The sequence below is a fragment of the Sycon ciliatum genome, chromosome 1 (assembly GCF_964019385.1).
Source record: "Sycon ciliatum chromosome 1, ocSycCili1.1, whole genome shotgun sequence".
Lineage (NCBI taxonomy): Eukaryota > Metazoa > Porifera > Calcarea > Leucosolenida > Sycettidae > Sycon > Sycon ciliatum.
In genome coordinates this window covers 84,734,658-84,749,016 of record NC_088643.1, presented here as the reverse complement: position 1 = coordinate 84,749,016, position 14,359 = coordinate 84,734,658, and the positions used below count along the sequence as shown (strand labels likewise).

General features: G+C 46.9%; 1 protein-coding gene across 3 annotated transcripts in view; it reads left to right on the top strand.

Annotated features, from left to right (window-relative positions):
- LOC135805998 (retinoblastoma-like protein 1) overlaps positions 1-11,322 on the top strand; it is a 27,497-nt gene extending 16,175 nt beyond the window's left edge. For 2 of the 3 annotated variants that reach the window (XM_065320122.1, XM_065320124.1), the window contains exons 19-30: positions 294-745; positions 967-1,040; positions 1,502-1,604; positions 1,880-1,951; positions 2,635-2,679; positions 3,408-3,609; positions 4,361-4,749; positions 5,140-5,199; positions 5,808-5,873; positions 7,905-7,947; positions 8,786-8,856; positions 9,577-11,322. In XM_065320122.1, the coding sequence (XP_065176194.1) occupies positions 294-745; positions 967-1,040; positions 1,502-1,604; positions 1,880-1,951; positions 2,635-2,679; positions 3,408-3,609; positions 4,361-4,749; positions 5,140-5,199; positions 5,808-5,873; positions 7,905-7,947; positions 8,786-8,856; positions 9,577-9,903 (1,904 nt within the window). In that variant the 3' untranslated portion in view covers positions 9,904-11,322. The remainder of the gene's footprint in view (positions 1-293; positions 746-966; positions 1,041-1,501; positions 1,605-1,879; positions 1,952-2,634; positions 2,680-3,407; positions 3,610-4,360; positions 4,750-5,139; positions 5,200-5,807; positions 5,874-7,904; positions 7,948-8,785; positions 8,857-9,576) is intronic. The other variant, XM_065320123.1, reaches the window with a different exon arrangement.
- Positions 11,323-14,359: the final 3,037 nt, after the last annotated feature.

The following is a 14,359-nucleotide window of genomic DNA, read 5'->3' as shown; positions in this document are numbered from 1 at the left end:
CTCATTTTATGGTATGCTTGTTGAAGCTCACCCGCTCGTATCTTGATTGGAGTATATCTGTGGATGCTATGTAAGTTTGAGTAATGTGGCTCAACATTCCTTGTTGCACCACTTTTTTTGTAGTATCCCATGAGCTGCATGTGACTGCATGTACTTCAAGAACCTGCTAGTTTACTTGTCATTGCTAGCAATGCCTGATAGTGTGTGTGTGTGTGTGTGTGTGTGCGTGCGCGTGTGTGCGTGCATGTGTATATGTGTGCGGGCGCGTGTTGTGCTTTGCTCCACTATTGCAGATCGTATCCCAGCGCGTAAGCTTACGTTTGAGGAAACCCCACCGACTACCAGTACCAGCGGCAGTAGTAGTAGCAGTAGCTGTCAAACCACCTCCACCGCCGGTACTCGTACCAGCAGCCAAGTCGACACCACTAATGCTAGTAGTACGGGCGCAGGTACAAGGTCCACATCATTCAGCTTGCAATCTCTGTCCGAAGCGGCGTCGATGGTCAGCAAGGAAAGCAGCTCCGTGACAAAAATGACCAATGCCATTGCGACGGTATCTGCGAACAGTGTGACGGGTACGGGGGCAGTGGCGGCAACGCAAACAACCGGCTCAAGTACTGCCGCCACTTGTCTGACTAGCACTGGTGATACACCTATTAGAGGTGGTGACCAGGCCATGGAGACGGCAACGACCTCCTCCGAAACGCCACCAGTTCGCAATTCGGTCAGCCTGTTCTTGCGCAAGGTGAGCCAGTTGCTTTTGCTTCACCTGTACATGTAGTGTAATTGTATGGCGTTATTTGTTGAGAGTCTGAAGAGGTAGTGTCACTGTGCCCATAGCAAACTGGATCCCTCATTATCCTCCCTATTGTCTTGCTTATACAAATGTACAGACCATTGCTTGATAGCCATATTTTGTTTGCCTTTGTCTTGTTTTTGGTCATGTGTCTCGTGATTTTTGTTTAGGTTTACCATCTTGCCAGCATGCGCCTCAATTTCCTTTGTCAGCGGCTGCAGATGGATGCGGAGCAGCAGCAAACGTAAGGAATTGTGTTTTGAGGTGTTAGCGTGGCATGCGCTGCTGGTGTGCGTCTCTCCGCAGCATACTAGTGTATCATTGCGACTTGTGTTCTTGACCTTGCTTGGCACTGTGGACCATTGCACTGTTGAAAAAGTGGCATCAGCAAACGGCACAGCGATCTTACCTTGTGGGCTGGCTTAACTGCACTCGTTTTATGGTTTCAGCCAGCGTGACCTGTGGCGCTGCTGAATCGCTGGCCCAAGTGCATGGCAATGAAATGAATTCTGTATTTCTAGTTGCAGTGGTGTTGTGTGAGCAGCACAGTCAGTCTGGGTAGCACACACACACACACACACACACACACACACACACACACACACACACACACACACACACACACACACACACACACACACACACACACACACACACACACAATGCCGTTGCGTCCTCTTCTTCGTGTTGTCTTCTCCCGTGTAGATGCTGGACGTGCTTTGAGGAATGTCTCGTGCAGCACATTGACGAGTTGAAAGACAGACATATTGACCAATTCATTATGTGTTCTATTTATGCCATTGGCAAGGTAACTAACTATAGCTCCTATCTCCTTTGCGCAGCATGTGTAGCACTTGTATATTCAATACCTATCTGAAGAACAATGAATGTTCTGACAGTTGCACGTGCAATCCGCTAGTGTTTGTGTTATTGATTTCGTCCACTGTGACCAAATTACTGTTGGTTCCTGTAGTGCGCGCTTGTGTGTTCCACTGTTTGCTGCTCCTGCCGCCCCTACCGGGTTTTTATGTTAACAACAATACTGCATTTGTGTGTGCTGCTTGCCTTGCATTGACTCTGTAGGTGCTGAAGAAAGATGTTGAGTTTGGTGACATTGTCAAGTACTACCGCTATCAGCCACACATGTCCAGCGTGGTAAGGGATCATGTCTTGTTTTAACCAAGTCCTTTGTTTAATGTCAATCAACACAACAGACATACGACGACCCCGAGGACGACCCCGTCTGAGATGGATCGACGTTGTCAAGAAAGACTTACAATGCATTAATCTGTCGCTTCTGGATGCTGTGCAATCTGCTTCTGATAGAGCTGCTTGGCTCGAAATTGTTAACAGATGCGTTGACCTCATGCAATGAGTGAAATGCGAACTGTCATTATTATTATTATTATTTGTTTGATGTCCTACTGTCCTGTTGTGTGATTACGGGGGAGACGGATGGGGAGATCAATCCATGGATATTCCTATGTGTCAGCAAGCACCCCGATTCTGTTCCATTGTGTACAATGTACTTGCATCCTCAGCTCGTCAGGAGAACGTTTCTTTGGCATGGAGAGGACACTTCTAAATTCTGCCTGCTCCTACTAGATGACGCCCTTGTCCATAGAACTTCAACGACTTTTACACTGGTTAAATTTTTCTGGTTAGCCGTGTGTTCACGGTGCACTTTCCGGCATACAGCAGTGCTGCTTACCCCAAGGTCATGGAAGGGGACTGTTGTTGCGGCAAGGTTGTGCATGGGTGTTATTCTAGTTGTGTGTTAGTGCTTTTGCGTGTAGTTCGCTAAGCACGTCAGGTTGCTTTTGCTTTGTACTATTCAGTTTCTCCTTACTTCTGGGTGTCTTACCTCTTCAAGTTTGGTCAAGGTGGGTTGTTGTGAGTGCTGCTGCTGCCACTGCTGGTTCCATACAGCCAGTGCTAGTGTGCTGGCTCTTGGCAACAGCAACAGTTACTGTTGCTCTGAGCCGGCACATTGATCATTTTCGCAACACACTTCGTGCTCGCCGCCTTCTTACTCACTCACCATTCTCCTGCGTCATTCCATTTTCTCTCACTGTGCCTCTGTTCACTCTTTGCCGCAACTATCATCGACACCACCTTGTCTCACTCCTGGGCATGTGTCTCTCTCCTACGTTTGGCACTGACCCGAACTGATACGGGTTGTTTTCTACCTCAACCAAGTCACAAGCTCTACCATATTCCCCGTCTCCAGTCTCCCACCGCCATTCCCACTGCCATTCTCAGTGCAGTCACCGTTTCTCCTTGGTCAACCACTATCTGCTCAACGCTTCTGTGTCGTTGTTGTCGGGTCATTCTTTGGAAATCTGCTCATTTTTGCCATGGTCTCCTTCCATTCTGCTTGTCGATATTGGACACGTCGCGTCATCAGCTTGCTGTGTTCACGCCATTCAGAATTGGTGGTTGCTATGCACGGTTATGCATCGACCTGGTCTCGTGCTACACTATCTCAGTTGGTGGTGTGCACTGTCTGTCCTTGTGCTGACTTAGTTCCAGTGTCTGAGTAGCTACTTTATGCTAACACATTACTTGATTGATACGTGATCTGTTGTGCTGATTGCTGTCTCACTTGTAGACGTATCGCCAGGTGATGATCTCTAGGAGTACGGAGAGTGCCGTGGCTGTGACTGCTAACTCGAAAACAGTGCCAGATCCCAAACCCAGGGAGCAGGCAGAGGCACTGCAAGCCTCCTTGACTCCGAAAGGTTCACCTGTGACACGTTCTTCATTGAGGCGGCAGCAGCAGCATCAGCATCAGCAGTTGAAGCAAACCAGCTGTGAGTAGTTAGCATAGAATTGTGCTGTGTGTCTTGTGCTTTCTCCTTTCCTTACTTTTCCTTGAGCTGCGCGGACTCTATCTGCCTTCATGTCCAGCAATGGAAATGCCAAGTTGAAAATGTGATCCACCAGCTGGTTGGAGGCCTGCAAGCAATCAGGTCTTGCCCTGTGTATTGAACTTGCATACACGGCTTTGTTACTTTGATCTTTGCCACCGGTCTTCTTGTGTATAGCAATGTATTGGCAAGCACATACATTATGAGGATGTGTATCAGCGAGCCAGCCTGCTTGGATAGTGTGCTTGATGCAATACCACTGAAGTAGTTGTTCATCATTATGATTGACAGTACCTTCTCCCAGTTAAAAAAAGGGTTGGGTTGTCAACTGCCACCGCTCTATTTAGTTGCTATTCACTCTTTAGATGAAACTTCTTTTATTAATGATGTTGAAAACTGATTGACGTTTCGGGCCAGTCACCCATCGTCGGAATGGTTCTGACGATGGGTGACTGGCCCGAAACGTCAATAATTTTTCAACATCATTAATAAAAGAAGTTTCATCTATAAAAGAGTGAAAAGCAACTAAATAGAGCGGTTGTCAGTTGACAAACCCCCTTTTATTTACAATGCAGTTGCATGATGTCCACCACTTTCTGAACTTCTCCCAGTTGCCTGTACAATGACGGCCTTGTTCTCTTGGTCATGTTGTTTTTGCATGTGCGTGTGCGTGTGTGTGTGTGTGTGTGTGTAGCGGTGGAGAAACCGTCCAGCCCTCGGCGAAGTCCTCGTAAGCGGCCTCATGAGAACGAGTCGGCTCCTTTAGCATCTGGGCCTGTAAGGGGGCCGCTATTTGCGTCCTCGCCACCTCGCAAGAGGAAGGACCATGGCACAGCTGAGTCAGCGGTGCCTGCGGTATCCTCGATAAGAAACTCGTCACCTCTTGCTGAGAATCCTCTAGCCAGCACTTGCGCGTCCAGTGCGGATGTACCGATGGACACTGGTGAGCAACCAACATCGCTCTTGATGACTCCGAAGAAAACCGACCCGCCTGTCCAGGGTGCTCCTCCGGGTCTTCTGTCTCCGCCAGTGGCATTACCCGATGGGCAGTGCATTGGAGATATCATTGCCTTCTACAACAAGGTAAACTAATTGGCGTGCAACTTATTAGCCCGCCACCACAATACATGTACGATCATGCTGTGAACCTGTCTTGTTTCTACATATCTGTTTATGATCGCACTATAAGATGTCCCCATGCTACATTGTGGCGGTGTGCTTCAGCACCAGTTCTGTGCTGACTTTATTGAACTAGATCGCCAAAGCCGTGTTTTGACGTCTCCGTTGCTTGCCAGATATCTCGGCCTGATCATAGCTCGCCGAATTTTGGCTTTTCTTTGGTCGCAGCAACTTTCATGCCAACATCATGTGTCGGTTGAGCATTTGTTTGTGTAATTGTCAGGTGAATGGCATCTGTGTTTGTGTAATTGTCAGGTGAATGACATCTGTGTACTGTTCTTACCGTGTGCTCAGGTGTACTTGAAATTGATGAAGAACTTTCTGATGCAGTTCATACCGGAGAGGATAGAAGGGGTAAGATGGCCGCTCTTTCTTTCTTTTCTTTCAGCATGAGATAGAGTTATGACTCCCTTAGGAATGTAAACCTTGCTTCAGTGGCCTTTATTGTGATGTCTGGCAAAGTGTCTTTCTTCCTGCAGACTAGGCTAGTGTAGTTGACGTCACATGACCTATTTTGTTAGTGATAAGTCCTGATCACCTTGAGTTCGAACCTGCCTGTTTGGATTTGGGTAGTGAGGGTTGGTGGCTTGGCACTATGCTGCTGTTCATTGCCAACAAGGTATGCATGCAGTCAGGGAAGTAGCCAGCACTGGCCCGGCCGTTTTAAGCTGTCCCCGGCCAAGTTGACTGCATGTGGCATTGGTTGGTTTTGAACCCAGGCATCCAATGAAGATGCTGCTGCCTAGGTTACCAGTAGATGGCTGCTTTCCTTTCCTGGTTGATGATTCGTGAGCAAGCATCTCCGTTTCTTTAGAAGACTCCCTTTGATAGGCACCCATATGCCTCTGGAAAATCCTTGAAATACAATGTCATTGTCAAATCCTCCCACTGTGCATTTTGACTGGACTATGCCTGTGCCTGTGACCTGATTCTTGAAATATTGTTTGCTTGTATTTGCTCAGGGCACAAGCCCATGCCTATCTCCAATGCCGAAGAATAAGAAAGCAACTTACTCTCCCAGAAAGCAGGTACATGACATGTTTGGTCACATGTGTGATCATGTAACAGTTCCAGGCAGCCGTCCCTGACTAGAACAGAGCACCTATTCTCCAGTGTCCATTACCATTCTATGTATTACCTACATCACACTGTATGGTCTGTTGTAATGGGTGGTGACCTTCATCACACTTCATGTTACAGCCTCTTATAAACGTTTTACAGGCACACTGCATGCATCAAACAAATAAGGACGCTCGTCTCCAATAAAGACACACCTGTCCTTTTTTTCCTAAAAGAAAATGACTTATTGCCATTAGGATGTTGTACCAGCCATGAAGAGGGTGCCACTCAAACATGGGCGGTGTGATGAGATGAAATGGGCTTGAAATGATAAGAGCGGTCTACAATAAAGGCTTGTCTCCAATAAAAGCACGTCACGTTGGAGGAAGGTTGTAAAAGTAGAAAGTGCATGCTTATACCGTATGTCAGCGCCTTTAAAGCCATGGCCTTATATTCAAAACACCGCTGCTTTTTTTTTACCTATTTTAGATGCAAAAAGACCAACGCATATGGCCGATTGGTTTGCAGGCCTGCCTGCGAATCATGAGGTCCCGAGTTCGAGACCCGCGCTGGCAGCAGGGAGCGTGTAAAAAGACTTTTTACGTGTGTTGAACTGCGCCGAAACCCACGGTCAACTGGGTACTCACAGCTCGAGTGAGGATAACAAGGATGCAGTTTACAGGGTTATGGGCTGTTACACGCCCGATTGGTTGAGAGACTCACCTCCTCTCCCCTGACTCACTTGTGAGGTCTGCATTCGCCACTAAGGTGTAAAGGCATAGTGGTGGCCTGCGGAAGCGAAGGCTATAGCTTGTGTGTTTCTGAACATTCAAGTGATGCTAACGCGGATCCCGCGAATATTATTATATTAAATGACTCACCCACTACGCCATGCCATAAAAGTCACAGTCCACATAGAAATTTCATTCTAAATCCACGTGTTCACCCTTCCTGCTGGGCTGTACGATTGTTAGTATAATACTAATGTATGTCGTATTCCGTCACTTTTACAAAACATACTTCAAATGCCATTTCATTTACGAAGCCCATGGCTTTATACCTGAGACTGGCATTATAATCGAATATTACTCCATGGCTTTAAAGGTGCGGACATCCAGTAATTGCCATGTCACCGGCAATGGTGCATTGTGATATGAAGTGGCAGTTGTATTAGGAGTCGGAGGTGACACAAGTACAAGTCACATGAGGACCAACGGATGCCTGTGCGGGGGACTGTGCTGGTGTCGAGCAAGAAGCCTCCAGCGAAAACAACCGAGCCACCGTAGTCATCCCCACCACCAGATATGTGCTCTAGCACAGTAGCATCCTTAGACCGGCTGAGGGAACGGAAATCACGACACCCCCCGAGCTACAGAAGGGTTATCGAAAGCCTGAGCTACGCCAGGAGGGTCGCCACCTGGTAAGAAACCAGTTGAAGCAGTAACACTGCTCGTGACGGCTTCAGCAAAAACCTGGGTCTAGCGCACCACTGTATCAGGGCAAGCGTCTTCAAGATTTCATCCATAGCTGCGGAGAGACAAACTAACCCGCAAGATTGGGTATTGTTATTATTATTATTATTTTGCTTGTTCGCGTTGACATCACCAAGCAAGCTTGGCTAGTCTTCACATAAGCATAAGCAAGATTGGGTAGGCACAAATAATTGCCAAACTCACTCCTGTTGATCATGAAATAAGGCGGAAGGAAAAGGGACATTAAAGGAGTACAGTACTTGCTGACAATATAGAAGAAAAAGTGCAAGTCCTGATAGTAGATAAAGCTCGTTATAAGACAAGAATGTTGAAATCCCCAGGGTTGTCCACTAACGAGTGTAAACCTGTGTGGACTAATTGCATCTTAGAGTCCACCAACTATTTTTAATTCCCGTAGCTATGCAAAAGACGTTACTTCAGAGACAGCTGGCCACAACATTCAAACTAGCCTCTTGTAGAACATTTACCAATTTATTTCTCTGCCTACACTTCTGTGCTCTGCCCCAGGTATCAGCCCATCATAAGATATTTGTGTCACCGCGCAAGAAGGGTATGTGTCAGCTCCTACACACTGATATGTAGACATTGGACATGTAGTAGTACTCAGAACTGGTGATATGTATTCTCAAAAATCAAATAAAAAGTTATTCTCAACCTGTATTGACTTGTGCAGTACCTGCAAATCCTATTATGCTTGAAGCTTTGTACGAGAGGCAAGCATTATGTGTATCATAATTATGTACACATTGTACAGTGCTGTAAGGAAGCCTAGCCTCATGAGTTGGTTGGCACCTGGCACAGACTAAGTGCAGCCCAGTATAGCCATGCCAATGTTGGACTGTGCACTGCTCAAGGGGCACTATCAGTCGTATTCACGAGGCCAGCTTTCACGGGGCACCACAGCAAGTGTTCGGCATTGCTTGAACCATGCTTCACCTTGTCTTTTTCCTTGCCTGTATAATACCTAAAAACTTCTCTGAAGCCTGGAAGAAAAGCATGGTTTCTTGACTGCACTAGAATTGGATGATGTGTACAAGATGTGGGCGAACATATAGTCATTCGGCCTTTCTTATCACAGTTTGCCCCTCCCCCCCCCCCCCCCTCCCCCTCTCTCCGTTTCTTTCTCTCTCTCTCTCTCTCTCTCTCTCTCTCTCTCTCTCTCTCTCTCTCCGTTTCTTTCTCTCTCTCTCCGTTTCTTTCTCTCTCTCTCCGTTTCTTTCTCTCTCTCTCCGTTTCTTTCTCTCTCTCTCCGTTTCTTTCTCTCTCTCTCCGTTTCTTTCTCTCTCTCTCCGTTTCTTTCTCTCTCTCTCCGTTTCTCTCTCTCTCTCTCTCTCTCTCTCTCTCTCTCTCTCTCTCTCTCTCTCTCCGTTTCTTTCTCTCTTTCTCAGATTTGGGTTCAGACAGAATGCGGCAGCAGGAAGGGGCATTCTTGTATTGTCACCAGAGAAGCTCACTTTCGGTACGTATTTGACCTGCTGCCAGTTCTTCCAACTTGTACAGCTCAACAGGGTTGCACCCATTGTCATGGCCCCAGTGTTATGAATGGACTAGTTGAAATATTTCCTGTCGCCACATCTCTTTGTTCTTCCATAGCCAATTTAGCATGCCGGGTGAGGTTACATGTACATGGTTTGAGTTTGCGCAGTTCAATGTTTGTGATTCGGCGCCTCTTGCAAGAATCGTAAACATTTTCATTTTTACGTTGCAAACATTTACCCGTTGCACAGTACTTGTACGTTGGTGCATGGCCCGTCGGCAGTGATTTGGCTTGAGGGGTGGCTTGAAGAAATTCATGAATTTTTCGGGAGAGGCGGAAGGAAAAGGGCAGGTGGACTTTTGGACACATGGGCGCGTAGCGCGTCCCGGTTCATTCCCCTTTCTTTCTTTTGAGCTCCTACGTTAGGAGGAGCCAACTTCTCGGCCTTTTGCCTCTCCCAGATTTCTGCGAGCCCGTCCAAATCACTCCTTACGGCCCCCCTATAGCTGCTAAGGAACCTGTGAGAAGCTGAGATTCTGTACTGGGTGCGCCCATCCCTATGAACACTTAAACCTAGGCTCTTTGGAGTAGTCTCTGCTGGTACTGGTAGTGATACTCCTCCTGCAGGAGTAGTAGCAGCAGCGACATGCGGTGGTGTCTGATATCCCTATACTTATACCTCTCTTCTCTATGAATGTACAGGAACTGACTGTGATTAACGATCGTATACGGCGTGGAATCGGATCGCCCGTTAAAGCCGTTGTATCACCCAGGCCAGCTAACCCGCAGAGCCCGCTGACGTCTGTAACAAACGCTTCCCCTCGTGCCGGGGGCACCACTAGCAAGTCGTTGGTGCCATCTGGGATCATGGTTGAATCTGTCTCACTGCCGGCAGGACGCTCACAGTCGCGTCCCGTTTCATCACCAAGCACAATCGACCGCCACAAGTCTGTTACCAAAGCTCTGCATCAAAGAGCTGAAGAGCGATGGATTAACAGCAAGGGTTTGTCTGAAGACATGTCGGAGTGAGCTTTTTCTCTGAGAACGTCAATACGGAGATGGGTTTCCCTCTGCAACTAATGGTAGTTTTTTTCATTATTGAGTTTCTAATATTTCCAGCTCATGCAATGCCTTGGCCAGCCTCCAGCTCCTACAATGCCTTGGCCACCCTCCAACCCATGCAATAGCCAATACCTTGGCCAGCCTATGCAATGCTTTGGTTCGTCTCCAGCTCCCGCAACACCTTGGCCAGCCTCCAGCCTGTGCAATGCCTTGGCCACCCTCCATCCTATGCAATGCTTGGTCAGTCTCCAGCCTATGCAATGCCTTGGCCAGCCTCCAGCCCATGCAATGCCTTGGCCAGCCTCCAGCCCATGCAATACCTTGACCGCCCTCCAGCCTATGCAATGCCTTGGTCAATCTCCAGCTCGTGCAACACCTTGACCACCCTCCAGCCTATGCAATGCCTTGGTCCATCTCCAGCTCATGCAACCCCTTGGCCAGTGTTCTCCAGGCCCTGTGCTTGTACAGTAAGCATGCTCTAGAGCTTTCTTGTCCATATTTGCTGAATTTATTATAGTGTAGACCACAGGTTTCGCCAGCTGCCCAGCTCGCATTAGTTTCCTCTCTATTTTTTCCTGTCCCCAGACCCGTTCTAGCCTACTTAGTGCAGTGCTGTGGTTAGTTTCTATCATGCCTTCCATGACCGTATGCTTTCTTGCGCATACACTTTCCTTACACGGTTACCCGTACTTGCCGCCGTGTCTGCGTCTCGTTTAGCTTTTCGTTTAGCTCTGCTTAGTTGGTCCTCCGCTTGCAACAATTTTCATTCTGCTTTATGACCCATGTGAACAATAGGTAGGCGCCTCCGCCACTCTTACAACAGACACGCTCTCTTTTCTAATTATTCGCTATACATCAGCTCGTTGCATGCCAGAGCTGTAGACTGTAGATTTGTTTTCCCCCTTCCGCTGACTTGTACTCATTGTGTAGGCAGACTTCCTCTCCTGTCCTCTATATACTTCTCTTGTACACCTATTCTCTTGTACACGTATCTCAATGTATGCATTGCCGGTCGATGCACCCCCTTCCCACATACACACACATCCGCATGCACGCATTGCCACTGGCCATCCTGAGCTATCCTGATTTCGTTTTCTTATCGTTTGCGTTGCTTGCCACACCGTAACTGTCTGGGTTTTTTTTGTTGGCACTGGAATATTTTCGAACTGCTGAAACTGCCTTTCTTTTCTTCCGTTTTTTGGTTGTTGCTACCTAACTCTGTAACACAAACTGTCATTCCATCAGATAACAACCCCTGAATACTCAATCCAACTATGTTTTCTTCTTGTCTGTTTTTGAACATACTCATCCTGATAATGATATTCAAGCACGGCGGCATTGACACATGCAATGTACATTGTACATCTACGTGATGTAAAAAGCCAATTTTCGCTCCTGTTGACTTGGCATGCCATTACTGGGATTCAGCGGCCGTTGTGAGTTCCGTCAGGAACGGAGACGGACATTTCGTGACCTAATTACTTTTTTAATGGAATAGTCTCCAAGGAAAACAGAACCCTGGGCCAGAAGCGGAAAAGCGTCAAGCCCTAGTAGTATGTAAACTGTTTTATCTTTCCTTCATTTATATCAGCACCAATCATTTCACTGCAATTCTTTCTAGCTCACAGACTCAACCCGCTTTTACTAGTGGTGTGACGGATAATCGATTATTCGAATTTCCTCGATCTCTTGGACCTCAACGAATAATCGATCGCATAAAATTTACTAGTAGGTCACTGCATGTACTGCGTGATGTCGCTACGGTAAAAGCACGTTGAAGCTGTACATGAGAGCTCGCATACGCGCGTACTGCTAAAAAAAGTTCGCGTTTCGCTTAAAGGGGAAGTATACCCTAAAATCAAATTTTCACCAGTTGTAGTCTTCGTGGTGCTGAGTCGAATGGTCTTGGTCCGAGGACGCTGAGACGCTCCCTCCTTTATTCCCAATCGAACTCGCGCACTTCCACCGAAACTGGGTGACTGCGCCCTACTAGATAGGGATTTGTATGGAAAAAGTCACTAAAAACGCCGTTTCGCTCTTATAAAAGCACGGATGACCGCGATTGGTCCATATGTTGTAGTCTTTTGGCCGCTGAGTCGACTGGTTTTGGTCCGAAAAGGCTGCGATGCAGTGTTCGGCCCTTATTCCCAATCGAACACGGTTGAGTGAGCGATCACGTGCCTGCAGAGTACAATTTTCACATCAAGATTCAACTCAAAGGTTCAAAGCAGGGAGTCGTAAGAGGCTTTTACGACTCCCTGGTTCAAAGGTTCAACTCGAGTGACATAAACGGGCCCAAACAGGCTGTAAATGAGCACGTGACCGCTTACTCAACCGTGTTCGATTGGGAATAAGTGCCGAATGCTGCATCGCAGCCTTTTCGGACCAAAACCAGTCGACTCAGCGACCAAAAGACTACAACATATGGACCAATCGCGGTCATCCGCGCTTTTATAAGAACGAAACGGCGTTTTAAGTGACTTTTTCCATACAAATCCCTATCTAGTAGGGCTAGGCCTTGGCGGATAATGTTCGAAAAGGTGGCAGATTCTGCTTTTTTGCACCGAAATTGGCAGAACCATACAAACCTTATGGCGGGCAATTCCTCGAATTCTGCTCCATTTCTTTATCCACATACCAAACATGCATAAAATTACCAGAAAATGTACTTAATTCTGCCAATTTTTCTGCCGGCATTATCCGCCATGCCCTAAGTAGGGCGCAGTCACCCAGTTTCGGTGGAAGTGCGCGAGTTCGATTGGGAATAAAGGAGGAAGGGAGCGTCTCAACTTCCTCGGACCAAGACCATTCGACTCAGCACCCCGAAGACTACAACTGGTGAAAATTTGATTTTAGGGTATTATTATTCATTATTCACACATATCCGCCGGATGAGTACGCATGGCCCATGCACCATGGGGATCCACGAATACAAACCAGCATATGTTCCCTCAGCAATACAAGCAAGCAAGCACGCAAAGATAAATGAGAGGTATACTTCCCCTTTAACACATGAGTTTTCTACCGTTGATCACGAAAATAAAAAATATAAAAAATCCCGGGACGGACTGAAAAATCGGGGCGGGCGTTGACGATCAACAATCAATTATTTTTACTTGGCCTTATACGTTATAACTGAGTATTGATTTTAGCTTTTAACGTTAGTAGGTGTCGAGGAGACAACGCTATGCTGCAGCATGCTAGAGTTTGCATTGCGGACTTTTTGGCAAACATCGTGAATGCATTACCCTGTCCCTCCAGGAAATCGCGATTCCACGGATGCAACAAATTTCGCGATTTTGGCCAAAACCCGCGAATTTCTGAAAAGTCCGCGATTTCACGCGTTTTTTGTTGTTTTCTGCACTTCTTTTTTTTTTACATTTTTCTTCACTTTTCACGCAGTATACAGTGCTTTTCATGGTCCTGTACGTAGGTTATTTGCACTGTACGCAAATAGCGATTCTAATGATGCAACAAATTTCGTGATTTGGCCCAAATCCGCAATTTCCTGCCAATAATTCTGCGACTCAGCCATACGGTTCCTGGCAAGTTCCGCATCTTTCCGCACTTTTCGCTGCATTTTTTGTTGTTTTCTGCCGCAATTTCTTGCGCAAGTTTTCGAGGACTTTTTCCGCAAATTCCCGCAGGGACAGATTACTATGCCCTGCACACGCTCGTATGTACATGTACATGTACAGTCATGTACATTGTACATGTACATGTATATTGGGCACTTGTTTTTGGGGAGTGCATGTACATGTAGTAGTATGCACATACCTAGTACCTGTACAGGTCTCGCCCTCGTTAGTAGACAACCCTGGGGGGGGGGGGGGGGGGAGAGGGTATTATTAACTACCGTATTTCCGCAAATAAAAGGCCGTCCTCATATACAAGGCCGGGGCCGGGGCGATTGAAAAATAAAATACCGTCTCCGATTAGAAGGCCGGGCCTACTAAATGAGTCTTTGTTCTTGTGTTAAAAATAGAAGACCGTGCTCAAACTGTGGGAAAAAATAGAAGACCATGCTCAAACTGTGTAGAAGAAAATGGAAGAACGGGGGTAAAACTGTGTGGCGAGAAATAGAAGACCGGGGTCAAACTGGGTTGAAAGAATAAAAGACCGTCCTCGAATACAAGACCGTCCTCGATTTTAAAGGCCGGGTTAGGACGAGGTTGAAAAAATAGTAGACCGGCCTACTATTTGTGGAAATACGGTATCCAGCCTTGCATGACAACTGTTTAAAAATCGTTTCTCATTCAGGCGTCAGGGGATTTTGGATCGTTGTCTACATTTTTTTACTAATAACACCGCCCTACTGAGAAACATGTGGACTACTAATGATGTAATGAGGTTTGTCTTGTAAACTGATGTTGTACTAACGAGGGTACACCTGTACGTAGATTGAGTGTAGCGGCACTGTAGT